Source organism: Dreissena polymorpha, chromosome 9 (assembly GCF_020536995.1).
Source record: "Dreissena polymorpha isolate Duluth1 chromosome 9, UMN_Dpol_1.0, whole genome shotgun sequence".
NCBI classification, from domain to species: Eukaryota; Metazoa; Mollusca; class Bivalvia; order Myida; family Dreissenidae; genus Dreissena; species Dreissena polymorpha.
Genome location: NC_068363.1, coordinates 98,025,315 through 98,041,696, shown reverse-complemented (window position 1 = coordinate 98,041,696; position 16,382 = coordinate 98,025,315). Strand labels below are relative to the sequence as shown.

The following is a 16,382-nucleotide window of genomic DNA, read 5'->3' as shown; positions in this document are numbered from 1 at the left end:
CCCTGGTACCGGCTACTTTTTTCCCTTTTTTTAATTTTATTCTTAATTTTTTACTGAAGCTTTTAAGATCCAATGTTTACATTTATCAATATAAAGCATTTAATGACAAACTTCAAAATATGCCAAAATCTGTGAAAAGGCCCCTTTAAGCAATATGTGTACTCTTCAACTGGAGGTGAAAATATACTGCAGACTTGTTCGTTAACAGAAGTTTTTTAGAATCGGATGGCTCGAAATCCGGATGTCTTGAACTTTTGTTGCCAGTCCCGATGAGTTTGAGCCATCGGGTTTCGACTGTACATTCAAAAATGTCTTTTACCAATGAAAGGAAAACTTATAACAATGTCGAAAAACATTACCTGTCAGATATCTTCTTATTCTCCAAAGCCTGCTTAGCTATCATTGCAAAACTCATTTTGATTGGTTCTCTACTTGGTTTAGGTGAGCCCGGCAAGGTATTAGACGAGTCTGTCCTTTCATACTTCGGCTTACAAACCAATAGCTTCTGTGCACGGCGATAAGGTGACCCATTCCCACTATTAGTGGCATCTATCCTTGCAATAAGTTTAGGTCTAGCCTTTTGAGAGGAATTCTGCTTCATGCTGTCTCTAGAACCTCTGTCCCCCATATTTAAAAGTGATGGCAAAGTTTGTTCTTAAAACCATCTAGATCTTTTGATTGCTATGAATGACACCAATTTAATCCTTTTTATTTAACTTTCCCATTATTTCAGAGGTGGTAATCACAAATCAAGATGGCCACATCGTTTTGAAACAGGTATTTTTCGCCATTTTATACCAATTATTACTTTTAATTAATTTTTTAAATGCCGCTGACTATCCAGCCATATCAGTAAGAAAGTGATTAGCTTTTATTTTGTATTTATATTCTCTTTATATCTCAACTTTAATCGCTACGAATTTTCTTAGCAGGAGCTGTTATTTTGCAATCCCGCTAAGAAATTTCGCAGCAAGTAAAGTTGAGATAAAGAGCAAATAAACACTAATCACTTTCCTGATGTGGCTGGAAAGTGAGCCGCAATTAAAAATTTAATAAAAGTATTTAGGGGAAAAAAGGCTTTAAATACCTGTGTCGGCATGGAAGTCGCCATCATGACTTTCTTCAGATCATCACGTGGTTACCCCTTATGTATTTGAAAGTCACTTCTTTGTCATACTATTTATTTTTCATTAATATGAAAAAAAACACACCTTGTTACACTCTGACAGCAAGACAAACTAAATCAATTTAACTGGTGTAGTTTACATAATATTATACTTCAGTGTTCATAAAAATGTCACTTTGTATACAAATGTATATTAAAGAAGGTTTAAAATTGAAATTTTGGTGATAACATTCCAGGGGCTACATTCCACTATCCTGGAATAAGTTCCCAGACAACAGGCGACTTACTCGCCATTAAACACCCATAATCCAAAAGTATTAATTCTTTTCAGTCACATTGTGCCAAATTTCAAACATACATTTTTTTATTTCGATCAGCAAATGAACCAAAGTGAACTCCAGGTTTACATCATCTATATCATTACACAATATAATGTTTATAATGTAATCCATTGCACAGATAAGAATGTATTCAGTGAAAATTATTAATATCCGCATTTATTGCACCAACTAAATGAAAAAGTGGTCTATCGCATAAAAGGTCAAGTTTCCTTCTAATAAATTTTCATCTATTAAACTTTGATAAAAGAAGATCTTCTATGATGTTAAGCACAGTTTGATATCATGTTCATCCACTGGTAAGCAAGCCCTTCAATTTCATCCAATGCAATGAACAGCCCCACCTTAAAACAATTTTTTTCTAAACATCCAGTTATTACACATTTCCTATCTTTATTAAACAAAGTTTCATTCTTTGTAAATTTTTACCAAACTACAATAACTTCATGACACTTTCTTCTAAGTAAACTCCATAGCAATCCTCAAGTAATGCCTACCACAAACAACCATCAATTTTACGGTGGAGGACAAAAAAGTCTTTGATGTAAAAAAAAAGGTTTTTCAGAATGCCTTAGAGCTGTTGAAACTACTGAGTAAACTTTGACCACCTCTAAATTGTGTAGCCATATAACAACATTTACTTAAGGCTAATTGAAGGCCAGTAAAATAACAAGCTATTAATTCAATTCCACTAATAGTTCGTTTTTAATTTTACACTTAAGCACATGATTGTAAAACTAACATATCATAATGAATAATGTAAAACACAAAAAATCATTTCATCACTAATTAAAGCTTGCTTCAGGGTACAACACATACAAATATGTAACCACTTGTAGATACTAAATGCTGCCTTTTCTGTAAAGGCGTTCACCTAGAAATGCTTCTGAATGCCACAAATTGGTTACAGTTTTTGAAATCACATTTGTTCCATGAATATAATTATTTATATAAATACAGCATTGAAACATATTTATGACACGTGATAGCCATGCTTTAGAAATCCCTCAAGCTGTCATTAAATCAGACTCTTTAGAAGTTGATTTATCTCCATCTCATATTTTATTTTACTTTTTATACAAGGGACAAAATTGTCACAAAACCAGGTTTTCAATTTGGAAAAAAAGTCTGATAAAGGGAGATAACTCAAACTGAACTGATTGTTCATAGTTACCCCCCTTGTTTCAAAATAAATCTTTTTTTAGTCATGGCGATCTTGACCTTGGAGATATTGACATAATTCTTTCTTGCGACACACCGTCCAATGATGGTGAACAAATGTGCCAAATTATTTAAAAATCTCACAATGAATGACATTGTTATGGCCCTGACAAGCTCATTTATGGCCATTTTTTATCTTTGAACTCAAAGTGTGACCTTGACCTTGGAGATATCGACGTAATTCTTTCGCACAACACACCGTCTAATGATGGTGAACAAATGTGCCAAATGATTTTAAAATCTCACGATGAACGGCAAAGTTATGGCCCGGGCTAGCTTGTTCCGCCCGCCCGCCAGCCCGCCGGCCAGCCCGCCCACCTACAATCGCCAATCTAATAACCAGTTTTTTCCTTCTGAAAACCTGGTTGAAAACCTGGTAAAAAACAATAACATTGTAAAATTATCTATCATGGAATCCAATATCGTACTTATTATTTTCTTAACAATGTACCAGTCTCATATCACAGTTTTTGTTGAAATTAAATCATTTTTCTTTTGCAAAACTTTAGTTCCCTGCCATCACCTATCATTAACATGGAGAAACTGCTGTGTACTAATTTAAATTAAAACATGTATCCAATGAAAAACAGACATGTATCCATAGGAAACATGTCCCCACATAACATATTTGTTTTCAAATTAGACCTTTGAACTCTTAGGATGACCTTTATATTTTAGGTAGGGTCAGACAGGGGTTTCATACGACATGTGGTCTTGTTATGGTCAAAATTGTGTGCTTAGTTATTTTAAAATCTGTCAGTTTATGGCAAAGTTATGGCCGAGACAGAAAATTGTAAAATGACTGAGACTGGACTTCTTCAATTTTGACCTTGGACCTCAAAAATATGGTTGAGACAGGAAATTTTGGCAGACATATATGCAGTCACACAGACATTCAGTATAACAGCGATGTACTGCCTTCTTTGAAGAGGCACATACAAACAAACAAAATGGTGATGCTGCAAAACCAGATTTTCAAACTAAAGTTAAAGGCCCTATAAATCTAATTATAATGCATATAAACTGGTCTAATTTTTACCGGATTTTAATTACTCTTGCATAAAAAATGCTAATAACACAGCTTACGTGCAACGTTGTCAAGAATTATGGAAGATATACCCGTTTCATAATTGGAAGAAATGTTTACAACTTTGCAACTAACGTGATGTGTAGCCTCAAAGCGGTGACGTATGCTAAAAATAGCCGAAAGAAAATTCAATTTTAATTCTATTTTAAACAACTTTTCACCAGCAGAAAGTAACTTATTAGATCACTTTGAACCATTTAGAAGAGACCTACTTTGTGAGTGATACCGGAAAATGTTGAAAATCAACGATATATTTTTGGTTACCTATGTCACTTTCACTTTCCCGAGTAAACAGCGATGTAAATAAACTGATTGTTTGTAAACACGATTGACTTGGAGGACACTGTATTTTGAGCTCAAAACAAGTTATATTGCTCATTTGTTATGGTAATGTCCAATAGCATATATATAATGTTTTTTGATAACCTTTATAAATAAAATATAAAAAAAAATATTTAAAAATCGGTAAATAATTTCGGATCGTCACCTTTATAGGGCCTTTAATGCTTTTCTATTGCTAAACAAGGGCTGTTTGTAAAACATGCATGCCCCCCATATGGGTTGTGCGTTGTACTGGCAGCCATTATGTGAATACGTTTTTTGTCACTGTGACCTTGACCTTTGACCTAGTGACCTGAAAATCAATAGGGGCCATCTGCGAGTCACGATCAATGTACCTATGAAGTGTCATGATCCTAGGCAAAAGCGTTCTTGAGTTATCATCCGAAAATCATTTTACTATTTCGGGTCACCGTGACCTTGACCTTTGACCTAGTGACCTGAAAATCAATAGGGGTCATCTGCGAGTCATGATCAATCTACCTATGAAGTTTCATGATCCAAGGCATATGCGTTTTTGAATTATCATCCGAAAATCATTTTACTATTTCGGGTCACCGTGACCTTGACCTTTGACCTAGTGACCTCAAAATCAATAGGAGTCATTTGCGAGTCATGATCAATCTACCCATGAAGTTTCATGATCCTAGGTGTATGCGTTCTTGAGTTATCATCCGGAAACCATTTTACTATTTCGGGTCACCGTGACCTTGACCTTTGACCTAGTGACCTCAAAATCAATAGGGGTCATCTGCGAGTCATGATCAATCTACCCATGAAGTTTCATGATCCTAGGCCCAAGCGTTCTTGAGTTATCGTCTGACAACCACCTGGTGGACGGACGGACCTACCGACCTACCGACTGACCGACCGACATGAGCAAAGCAATATACCCCCTCTTCTTCGAAGGGGGGCATAAAAATTAAAAAATTAAGTTATTGATCAGAAACGACTTTTTTGACACTATGACAAGCCTGTCCCCTATAACCTGATCTTATCATCAGGATCTAATAACACAGGTGTCCGTCTAGCGACCGGAAGGTCATGGGTTCAATCAGCAACCGGGAGCATTCTTTAAATCTTCCAAAAAATTGGTTCCACCCAGGAAACAGACTCAAAGTGTTTCAATAAGCATTAGGTTTTCCATGTAGTCAAGATCAAACAAGACTATTGCCAAGCAATATAGTTCCCTACCGGCTTCACCATTGTCAGAAATTCCACCATTGTCATATTTTTTTTTATTTTTTTTATTTGTTGCCATAGCAACCAGAATTTTTGACGTAGGAACAAAATGAAATGACGTGCATAATGTCCATGTTTCCATCTATCCATGTTTCAAGTTTCATGAACAAATATTAAGAACTTTTAAAGTTATCGCAGGATCAAGAAAACCACTATTTTCAGCAGTATTTCTAGTAAATTTGTTGCCATAGCAACCATAATTTTTGATGTAGGAACAAAATGAAATGACGTGCATAATGTCCATATTGCCATCTACCCATGTTTCAAGTTTCATGAAAAAATATTACGAACTTTTAAAGTTATCGCAGGATCCAGAAAAGTGTGACAGACAGACAGACAGAGCGCAAACCATAAGTCCCCTCCGGTGAAACCGATAGGGGACAATAAAAAGGTTAAAACTGTCTAATAACCAGAATTTGTTTAAATGGACATGTTCATAGTTTGATAAATTGACAAAATTGAAAAAAAAAATGTTCGATATGAACATTTTCATTGCAGTTATGTTATTTGCGAGGGAACAATAATACTGGACATTTTACATGCTCGAAAATATCCATTTTATGCATATTTTTACGCTTGAAAAACCTTAGAACTATAAAAGCTGTGAACTTACTTTGGCCTGTATTCACCATCTCTTAAGTATTAGAATAAAAAATCGTCTTTAAATTGGACTATTCGGTTAAATTTTGTCTCAAACTAGGTATTGACCTCTGAACTCTATCTTCATTATTGGTCATGTAGAACATTTTGTGAACAACATAATCACTAATGGTAGCCTGTTATTTATTTAAACGTTGAGCATTTTTTCATGGTTCTTAAGTCAGTATTCTGTATTCCTAGGTCTAAAAAATTGTAAGTGAATGCAGGCTCCAGTTTATAACTATGAAACATTACCTGTCATGTATCTTCTTGTCCTCTAAAGCCTGCTTGGCTAGCATTGAAAAACTCATTTTGAGTGGTTTGCTATTAGGTTTTGGTGAGCCAGGCAAGGAATAAGCTGAGTCTGTCCTTTCATACTTCGGCTTACCCAACACTAGCTTCTCAATACTACCCTTTTGCAACCCATTCTCCAAACTATTACTGGAGTCTGTCCTTGCAATATGTTTGAGTGTAGCCTTTTGAGGGGCATTTAGTCTCATGCTTTCAGAAGAAGCAGAGTGCTCTAAAGCAGAAGTTTGATCACTGTCCAGCATTTTTCAACTTGATAACAAGCTTTTCATAGGAATATCTTTGCTACTAACGTTTTATTTTTTCCTAAATGTATCCTTGGCAATTTTTTTTCGAATTAATTCACTGTAACACAATATTTTTTCACTTTCAAACTTTTATCTCAGTTTTAAGAAGTTAACATTCTTGATTAAATGCCACTTTCCTGGAATAATTTCCCAGACCATATGAAACTAATTATCAATTAAGCAACAATAATCCATGTATGAATTATTAATTCTTATCAGCCACTTCATTTTTAATAGAAACATATATTTAAAGTCAGAAAGACCTGTCAAGGCGCATTCTTATTTTGCATATCTATATCATTGATAGTAAAAATCGAATAATGTAAATCCACAAAGAACTAATATCAACATTTGTTGCACCTCTTTGTTACCAAGTGTTCAAATGGATGAACACTTTGAAACAAAGTGTAGCAATAAAATTTAAGTGTAAGATATATATTTAAATAAATATCTCATTTTGCTCTTGCACACCATCAAGAACATGTTTAAGTGAAATGTATTGGTAAGCAGGGTTTGATAAACTAAAATCCTCGATATGTTCTCCATGAAATCAGGCACTTCAGTAGGGCATTCATCCATTAGTTGAAAAGATGTCACTTTTAACAATAATCCAGTGCCATTTAAAGAGACAAGTGTTTCTACATTTCCAGTTACCACACAATTATTGTACTTATAATTATTGGTAAGCAAAGCCTTGTTCTTCCTCTGCACATTTCCACCAATTTATGCCACTTATTTGTAAGCAAACTGCTTAACTCCATAGCAATTTTGAACTTGACTGCAGTAAATATTCATCAATGTAATGATCGAATGCTTAAGGAAAAATTAGTCTTTGATGATGAATAAAATTGATTTGCACAATGCCTGAGGACCCTTGAAACTGCCTCTATGCCTGGAAGCCATATCACAACATTTACTCAGACGCCAATTCATAGTCAATTTCAATGACAAGATTATACACTACAGCAGTTTTACTATTAAGTGTTTCAAATTGAGGAATAAATATTAAACTAATATTCTATTAAATACTTTACCACTCATTCATTATTTTCCTTCACTTCAATGACTGTGCTTGTTGAAACTTGAACATGCAAACCCAAATCGAAGGAAAGTACAGACAAAATATGATTCAATTCTTATACGAAGTCAAATGTTTTCTTACATTAAATCATGCAGGATCAACACAGAGTTGCAGCAGTCCTAGTGCTTGAACACTAAATATTAATTTATAAAAACCAACAACATTGAATCATTATTTAGGACACATTATAAAAATCTTAATAAATCAGCTGAAGTGTTTTTAATCAGAGTTAGAAGTCGATAACTCCATTTTATACTTGAATTCAACTATTTAATAACACATACAACTATTTTTGACTATCAAAAAAATGCTTTAAATTGAATCAATTTCCTCCATTGAACTCCAATAAAATTATATATAAATATACATTTTTCCCCTAACAATGTGCATTTATAATGAACTATTTTTGTTCCAATAATATCCCTATTCTTCCATCTCTATTATCACCTGTATCAGATTCCATCATCTCTGCACAAACAAAAACATACTTTTACAGATCAAATAATCAATTCATTGATTGAACACTGAGTCTCTTCAACATAAATAAAACATGAATGTGATGGCATCATATTCCTGAAGAGTAGTTTGATTTCAGACCACTTTACAGCTCTTATTTTAACATCTTCTTTCCCTTTCACATAAATGCTGTATTCTGATAAAATATTTCAATCACATGCCCTGTTTTTAATTTCTCGTCAACTTTTATGCCAATAAAGTGTAATTTACACAATAATTTATACACCAATGAAATACCAATAAAAGCTTATTTGATTCCTAATTGAGCAATTTATATGTATATAAATATGAGCCATGCTTTGTGTAAAGGGGTTTAATGAATGTGTGTAAAGTGTCGTCCCAGATTAGCCTGTGCAGTCCGCATAGTCTAATCAGGGACTATACTTCACACTTAATGGTATTTTTCGTTTACAGACAGTATCTTCTTTACAAAAACTCCAGTTTAGGCGGAAAGTGTTGTCCCTGATTAGCTTGTGTTGATGACAATTTACGTACATGCATGAAACCCCCTTTACACAGAGCGCGGCTCATATATACTATGTTACAAAGTGTGTAGTAAAAGCTTGACATGCATTTCCATATTGTCAGCAGCATCACATTAGCTTATTGAATACAAAATCTTTGTGAGGAAATTATTATCAACCATTTTCCATGCATTTTTTTACACTTTGGTTGGTCAGACATTTTTTCAGAATTGTATTTTGATTAAAATATTTATAGTCAGCTGCTTTAAAGGAATATTTGGTCTTTTATTTTATTGGAAGAATTTTTGATATTTTGGCATTTTAGAGCATGTTAACAATGTTTCAGTCACATATTTAAATCATGGATGAACAAATTACTTATTTTCTTTTTTCACACTACCTAAAAAAGAAAATCCAAAATATGGTCACAGACAAAAAAAATGTTTAAATGTAACTATTTTAGAGATCAAATTACTTTCTTTACAACATATCACTTCAATTGTACATTTTAGTAAATTGAAAATCTGTATTTATATGGCAATAAAGAGCTATTAAAATGGTAGTAGGATAGGCAATAAAAAGCTGTTTAAAGGAAACCAAGACAGTGTTTCTTTATTGTTCAGCAATTGAAGAAAATCACTGACAAGTAAAACAGTTTGCCTGAGCATGTACAAGACTTCCAATAAATGGACAATTAATTGAAAAACTATTTATTGAAAAACAGAACATAAAGATCAGATATACCATGAAAAATAATTAGTTTGGGTAAATTTTACAATAAAATACCCCATCACATCTTTTTGACATTATAGGCAAGCATGCCTGTGTCTAAGTTTGATAGCAAATAACTCAGAAATAAATTAATCAATGAGTGTGAAAATCATGTCTTGCAAATCAACATTTCATGGTGATAATATATTTCAAGTTTCAATGTGGAAAAACAGTTATTACTCTCAAGTTTTTGGACACTTAAATATAAAATTATCCAAAACTTTAGATAACAAAAATATTCCCAATAAATGGTGTCCAAACAAATGGGAGATAATGTAACATTATACCAAATGCATTGATATTGAAGCTCTGATATTCTGGTTTATAACCTTCCCTGTCTAATGGTTAGCATTTACAACCTCCCCTGCCTAATGGTTAGCATTTATGACCTTCCCTGCCTAATGGATAGCATTTACCACCTCCCCTGCCTACAGGTTAGCATTTATAACCTCACCTGCCTAATGGTTAGCATTTATAACCTCCCCTGCCTGATGGTTAACATCTATAACCTCCCCTGCCTAATGGTTAGTATTAACCAACCGCCCTGCCTAATGGTTAGCATTTATAACCTCCCCTGCATAGTGGTTAGCATGTATGACCTTCTCTGCATAATCGTTAGCATTTATAACACTCCCTGCCTAATGGTTAGCATTTATGACCATCACTTATGGTAAGAATATATGACCTTCCCTGCCTAATTGTTAGCATTTATAACCATCACTTATGGTTAGCCTTTATGACCTTCCCTGCTTTAAAGTTAGCTTTTATAACCTCCCCTTCCTTATGGTTAGCATTTATAACCTCCCCTGCCTAATGGTTAGCATTTATAACCTCCCCTGCCTTATGGTTAGCATGTATGACCTTCCCTGCCTAAAGGTTAGCATTTATGACATTCCCTGCCTAATGGTTAGCATTTATGACCATCACTTATGGTTAGAATTTATGACCTTCCCTGCCTAATGATAAGCATTTATGACAATCACTTACGGTTACATTTATGACCTTCCCTGCCTAATGGTTAGCATTTTTGAAATCACTTATGGTTAGCATTTATGGCCTCCCTGACTTAAGGTTAGCATTTAATCTTCCCTGCCTAATTGTTAGCATTTATAACCTCCCCTGCCTGATGGTTAACATATATAACCTCTCCTACCTAATTGTTTGCATTTACAACCCGTCCTGCCTAATGGTTAGCATTTATAACCTCCCCTGCTGAATAATTAGCATTAATGACCTTCCCTGCCTAATGGTTAGCATTGATAACACTCCCTGCCTAATGGTTAGCATTTATGACCATCACTTATGATTAGCATTTATGACCTTCCCTGCCTAATGGTTAGCATTTATAACCTCCCTGCCTTATGGTAAGCATTTATGACCTTTCTGGCCTAATGGTTAGCATTTATAACATCCCCTGCCTTATTGTAAGCATTTATGGCCTTTCCTGCCTAATGGTTAGCATTTATAACCTCCCCTGCCTTATGGTAAGCATATATGACCTTCCCTGCCTAATGGTTAGCATTTATAACCTCCCCTGCCTTATGGTTATAATGTATGACCTTCCCTGCCTAATGATTAGCATTTATGACCATCATTTAATATGGTCAACATTTATGACCTTCCCTGCCTAATGGTAAGCATTTATGAAAATCAATTATAGTTAGCATTTATGACCTCCCTGACTAAAGGTTAGCATATATAACCTCCCCTGCCTAATGGATGGCATTTTCTACCTCCCCTGCCTAAAGGTAAGCATTTATAACCTCACCTGCCTAATGGTTAGCATTTATAACCCTCCTTGCTTAATGGTTAGAATTTACAACCTCCCCTGCCTAAATATTAGCATTTATAACCTCCCCTGTCTAATGGTTAGCATTTATATTTTCCCTGCCTTATGGTTAGCATTTATAACACTCCCTGCCTAATGGTAAGCATTTATAACACTCCATGTATAAAAATTAGCATTTATGACCTTCCCTGCTTAAAGGTTATCATTTATAACCTACCCTGCCTAATGGTTAGCATTTATAACCTCCCCTGTCTAATCGTTAGCATTTATATCACTCACTGTCTAATGGTTAGCATTTTTAACCTCCCCTGCTTAATGGTAAGCAGTTATAACCTCCCCTGCCTAATGGTCAGCATTTTTAACCTCCCTTGCCTGATGGTTAGCATTTTATATGCTCTAGTATGAACTATACATTTTTGCACTAAATAAACTGTGGGAATTATTATTTCATTGTTTCTTCTTGTATCGTTCACATTTGTGGATCTCTGGGTATGAAAGACAGTGTTTACTGGGTGAATTTGAAAAAAAAAAATTGAGGTTTAGATAAGCTTTGACCCTTTAAGCCATACTTAATTTTCACAATAATAATAAAAAATTTCATTCAGTGATTCACTTTTGATAAAAGGGATATTGGTACTTCCAATGCATGAATAAAAGCTTCTTCACATGTTATCATAACATTTTAATGTAACAAATCTTAAAGTGCCCTATTCAATAGCAGAACAAAACAATTCAATAAAACCTTCTGTAACTTTCATATGAATAATGTTTAATGAAAATTCCACCCCAAACTGACTTTTAATGCATTTAGATAATGATGTAAGAGAATTGGATCCTAATACCTGTACATTACAAAAGCATTATGGGACATATGCCAAAATACTTAATGACAGCATAGTAGGTTTGTGATGCAACATACTCAGCATTTTACCAAGTTTGAAGACATTTGAAATGACCTACATTTCTGTTTAACTCACATAATTTCTTATTCGCTGTAGCAGTGTCTACCGTAATTACTCTATGTTTTCGGACACTCTAAGTTTTCGGACACCCCCTTTTTTAGCAAAAATAATTATTTTTCGTGACTCTTTATTTTCGGACACACAAGTTTTCGTCCGTTATTTATGTCTCTAAGTTTTCGGACAGTATATTTTACAGCGCTATTTTACCAAATTTCGAACCTGTTTTCGATATCTAATGACACTTCGATCATGGGGTTTTACAACCAGATTAACATCATAAAACATTGCGGGTGCATGCCTGAGGGCAATGGACCATTACATTTGCATTATTGGGTAAATAACCTTGTAAACCGGTATTAAACAATGGTTTCGCCCGATAGCATAAGCGTTATGACAATTACCAGGTGTAGTGCCAATTAACAGTTCAATTATCTACCGCAATGGTACTACCCCTTCTCAGTAAAATAACTGTGACAAATACTAAATGTTTCAAATTGTGATGCACCCTATTACAAGTTTTACGAACAATGGAAGGTGTTACACAACAACTATCGGAAATGAACAAACAAAGAATTCATAGTTTGCTTTTTTATTGCGTTAATTTCAGGTTTATACAAGCGTGTATCGGTACATCACATGCTCATTTTTGAACTCGTTGGTCAAAGTACAACCTTGAAGTAACTTTCTGTCAAATAAATTAAGCATTTACAATTATTTAAAATGCAGTGCAAACATGTATAACTGTAATTTATACTATACGGCATGGTATTTTACAAGCGCGTTTTACCGGTAGTCGTTGATACAATTGACGCTATTTTCGGATACTTCCATTTTCGACTCTAAGTTTTCAGACACCTGTATTTTGTTAATATTTTTCGTATCTAAGTGTCCGAAAACATAGAGTAATTACGGTACTCCAAATTAACTAAGCTCCTTTAAAATTTCCCTAAACTCAACTAAGGTGCAAGTTGGAACCGATTTATGGTTGTTTCTGTGTGATTTCAAAGAAAAAATGGGTTAAATACCCAGTTATTTGTACTATTTTGAAACAAAATATAAAGGCTAATTCTGATTGTTTATTACAAAAAAGTGTTTTATGGTATTTTTTACCCGTAATTGCAATATTCAACAAATTTAACGCAAAAGTCTAGACCCAATCTTAAAGTCAACCTTATATTCAAGAAAGTACAGTAGCAGGAAATTGATGAATAGTGATTAATCTTCTTAAAGTAGTTTTGGCTTCTTATGAATGATTCTTCTCGAAAATTATATCATTCGGACATCATGATATTTAGATCTATTTATTTGTATATCAGACACATGTATTTAGATCGAATTATTAGTATATCAGACACATGTATTTAGATCGAATTAATTGTATATCAGACACATGTATTTAGATCGAATTAATTGTATATCAGACACATGTATTTAGATCGAATTATTAGTATATCAGACACATGTATTTAGATCGAATTAATTGTATATCAGACACATGTATTTAGATCGAATTATTAGTATATCAGACACATGTATTTAGATCGAATAAATTGTATATCAGACACATGTATTTAGATCGAATTAATTGTATATCAGACACATGTATTTAGATCGAATTATTAGTATATCAGACACATGTATTTAGATCGAATTAATTGTATATCAGACACATGTATTTAGATCGAATTAATTGTATATCAGACACATGTATTTAGATCGAATTAATTGTATATCAGACACATGTATTTAGATCGAATTAATTGTATATCAGACACATGTATTTAGATCTAATTAATTGTATATCAGACACATGTATTTAGATCGAATTAATTGTATATCAGACACATGTATTTAGATCGAATTATTAGTATATCAGACACATGTATTTAGATCGAATTAATTGTATATCAGACACATGTATTTAGATCGAATTAATTGTATATCAGACACATGTATTTAGATCTAATTAATTGTATATCAGACACATGTATTTAGATCGAATTATTAGTATATCAGACACATGTATTTAGATCGAATTAATTGTATATCAGACACATGTATTTAGATCTAATTATGCTAAATAATATATTTAAGACATTTTTCATACCGAAACTTGTCTATTTCTGCTAACTGCATAATTATAATATACACATTTTGACAAATAACAACACTTCTGTTGAACCACATTTTACTTAAAACAAAGGTGTTTTACATGAAAAACATCTGCTGGAGAAGTTAAATCTTATTAAATACCACAATGCCACCACAAATTATCTATCTATTATTAGATTATTAGTCCGCGGCGGCCGAATCGTGTGTTCACGCAGCGTATCGCCGTGGCACTCGGCATCGATCCGCGCAACGACGCCGAGTCTGTATTAACCACGCGTACTTTCGCGGAGTAAATCCGCCGCATACGTACGCGGCGGATCGAGTGAAAAGATATCCACCTACATGTACATACATGTATGTGTAGCGTAGAATTAATTACGCGCAACTGTTTATGTTTCGTTCGATTATCATTATTAAATTTGTAATCCGAAACACACTTCCGAATTTTAATGCTAACGCGTCCTTTGGCAAATTCTAGCGTCAAATAAACAGTGCTAAAATATCCTTTGTTTCATAAAAAGCGCACGAAAATTATGCAGACATGTAGAACGTCATTTGGAAAGTTTGGGTGTATTTTGTGATGTATAAATACATGAACATCACGTCAGGCGTAAATCGCGTGTTCAGTGGAGAAAAAAAACGCCCCGATTAGACGTTATTTCATCATCTCTATAAATAGTAACAAATGCCAAAATGTATTTGATACATAAGGCAATATCGAGAATGTTTGTGTATCGTAAATATTTACCAGCATTTGCTTTAAAACTGGAATATACGGGATTATCGGGTAATTAGTAGCGATATTAACTGTATAATATGAACAAAATAAAACGTGTTTATATACGCATATTCAAACAATAGTTATAATAAGCTGATAATTAACAAAACTACAAATACGTCGTCACCGTCTTGATTATTGATGTGGCTTCAAACTGCTAATTTTCTCAGCTAAAATATAATAGCGGAATCAACATGCAATTAATTTATAAATCCACCATATGCTGGAGCCTTGACCACTTGTATGTGCGAAAACATAATGACGTGACCTTGTTTATGTGTGAAATACATACGCTACGGGCGGGAAACAAACTTAATAATTGGCCAGACCCATTAACTATGCTTACATGTATATGCTAATACAATCCGCGCACAAAAAATTTATTATGATTTTAATTATTATTATAATTGTTCTTTCAAAATTTGTTAACTACATGTAACTAATAATTAAAAAAAAAATATTTCATGATCGCATCGACTCGGCATCATGTCGCGGACCGCGGCATGCCTCGGCGGACAGATGCGAAGTTTCATGGCGAAATGCGACTTGCCGCCGCATACTGACGCGGCTTCAACGACTGACGCGGCATCGACTCGTTTCGCCTTGCCGCCGCGGATCGCGAAATACGTTTGTTCCGCTTTGGCTGTACTGTAAGGGATATCCAGTCCACATGAATACAGACACTAACATGCATGAAGGCTAAAGAATTTTATGGTGTACCATTTGGGTCGAAAGTCAACAAGACCTACTAGGTAAAAATAAAAATGTACGTCGACGTACAATATGTACGTGGACGTACAAAAATTGTACTTCGACGTACAAATATGAAATACACTTCGACGTATATATTTGTATATCGAAGTACAATTTGTACTTTGACGTACATTTTTGTACGCCGACGTACACATTTTCTGAACAGCCAATCAAAACACTCGTCTCTTGAGCCGCTTTTCCTTCAGATTTATTCATAATAAATGTTTAAAATCTCTTTTTTAATTGAGGACAAAATGAATAAAAATAGCAAAATTGAAAAAAAACAAAACAAAGAATGAAAAATAAGTATCTACTTGACGGTATTTATTTTAAAATCGGTTTAAGTAATAAATATTAAACACTTTATTAGACTGCCGGCCGATGTCTGATCTATATGTCAAAACTTGACGCACAAAGGGATAGGGATCACCACAGCAGGTTGCTAATACACAGTGTAGACTTCCGCTGTTTTATTGTGGCAACACGATTGTTTAGAAAGCATAGGCCAAATAATATGGAATCAAAGTTTGAAATAAAAATCGTATAGAGTACGAAAATAGCGCAGTGA

At 34.0% G+C, this 16,382-nt stretch overlaps 1 protein-coding gene across 7 annotated transcripts in view; it reads right to left on the bottom strand.

Annotated features, from left to right (window-relative positions):
- The window catches only part of LOC127846360 (neurofilament light polypeptide-like), a 128,241-nt gene that overhangs the window by 67,892 nt on the left and 43,967 nt on the right, over nt 1–16,382 (bottom strand). The window contains exon 1 of one of the 7 annotated variants that reach the window (XM_052377552.1): nt 360–653. The exons of the other annotated variants lie outside the window; for them this stretch is intronic. Coding sequence (XP_052233512.1) covers nt 360–628 — 269 coding nt within the window. The 5' untranslated portion in view covers nt 629–653. Of the gene's footprint in view, nt 1–359; nt 654–16,382 lie in introns of those variants that run through there. 7 annotated transcript variants of the gene reach the window in all.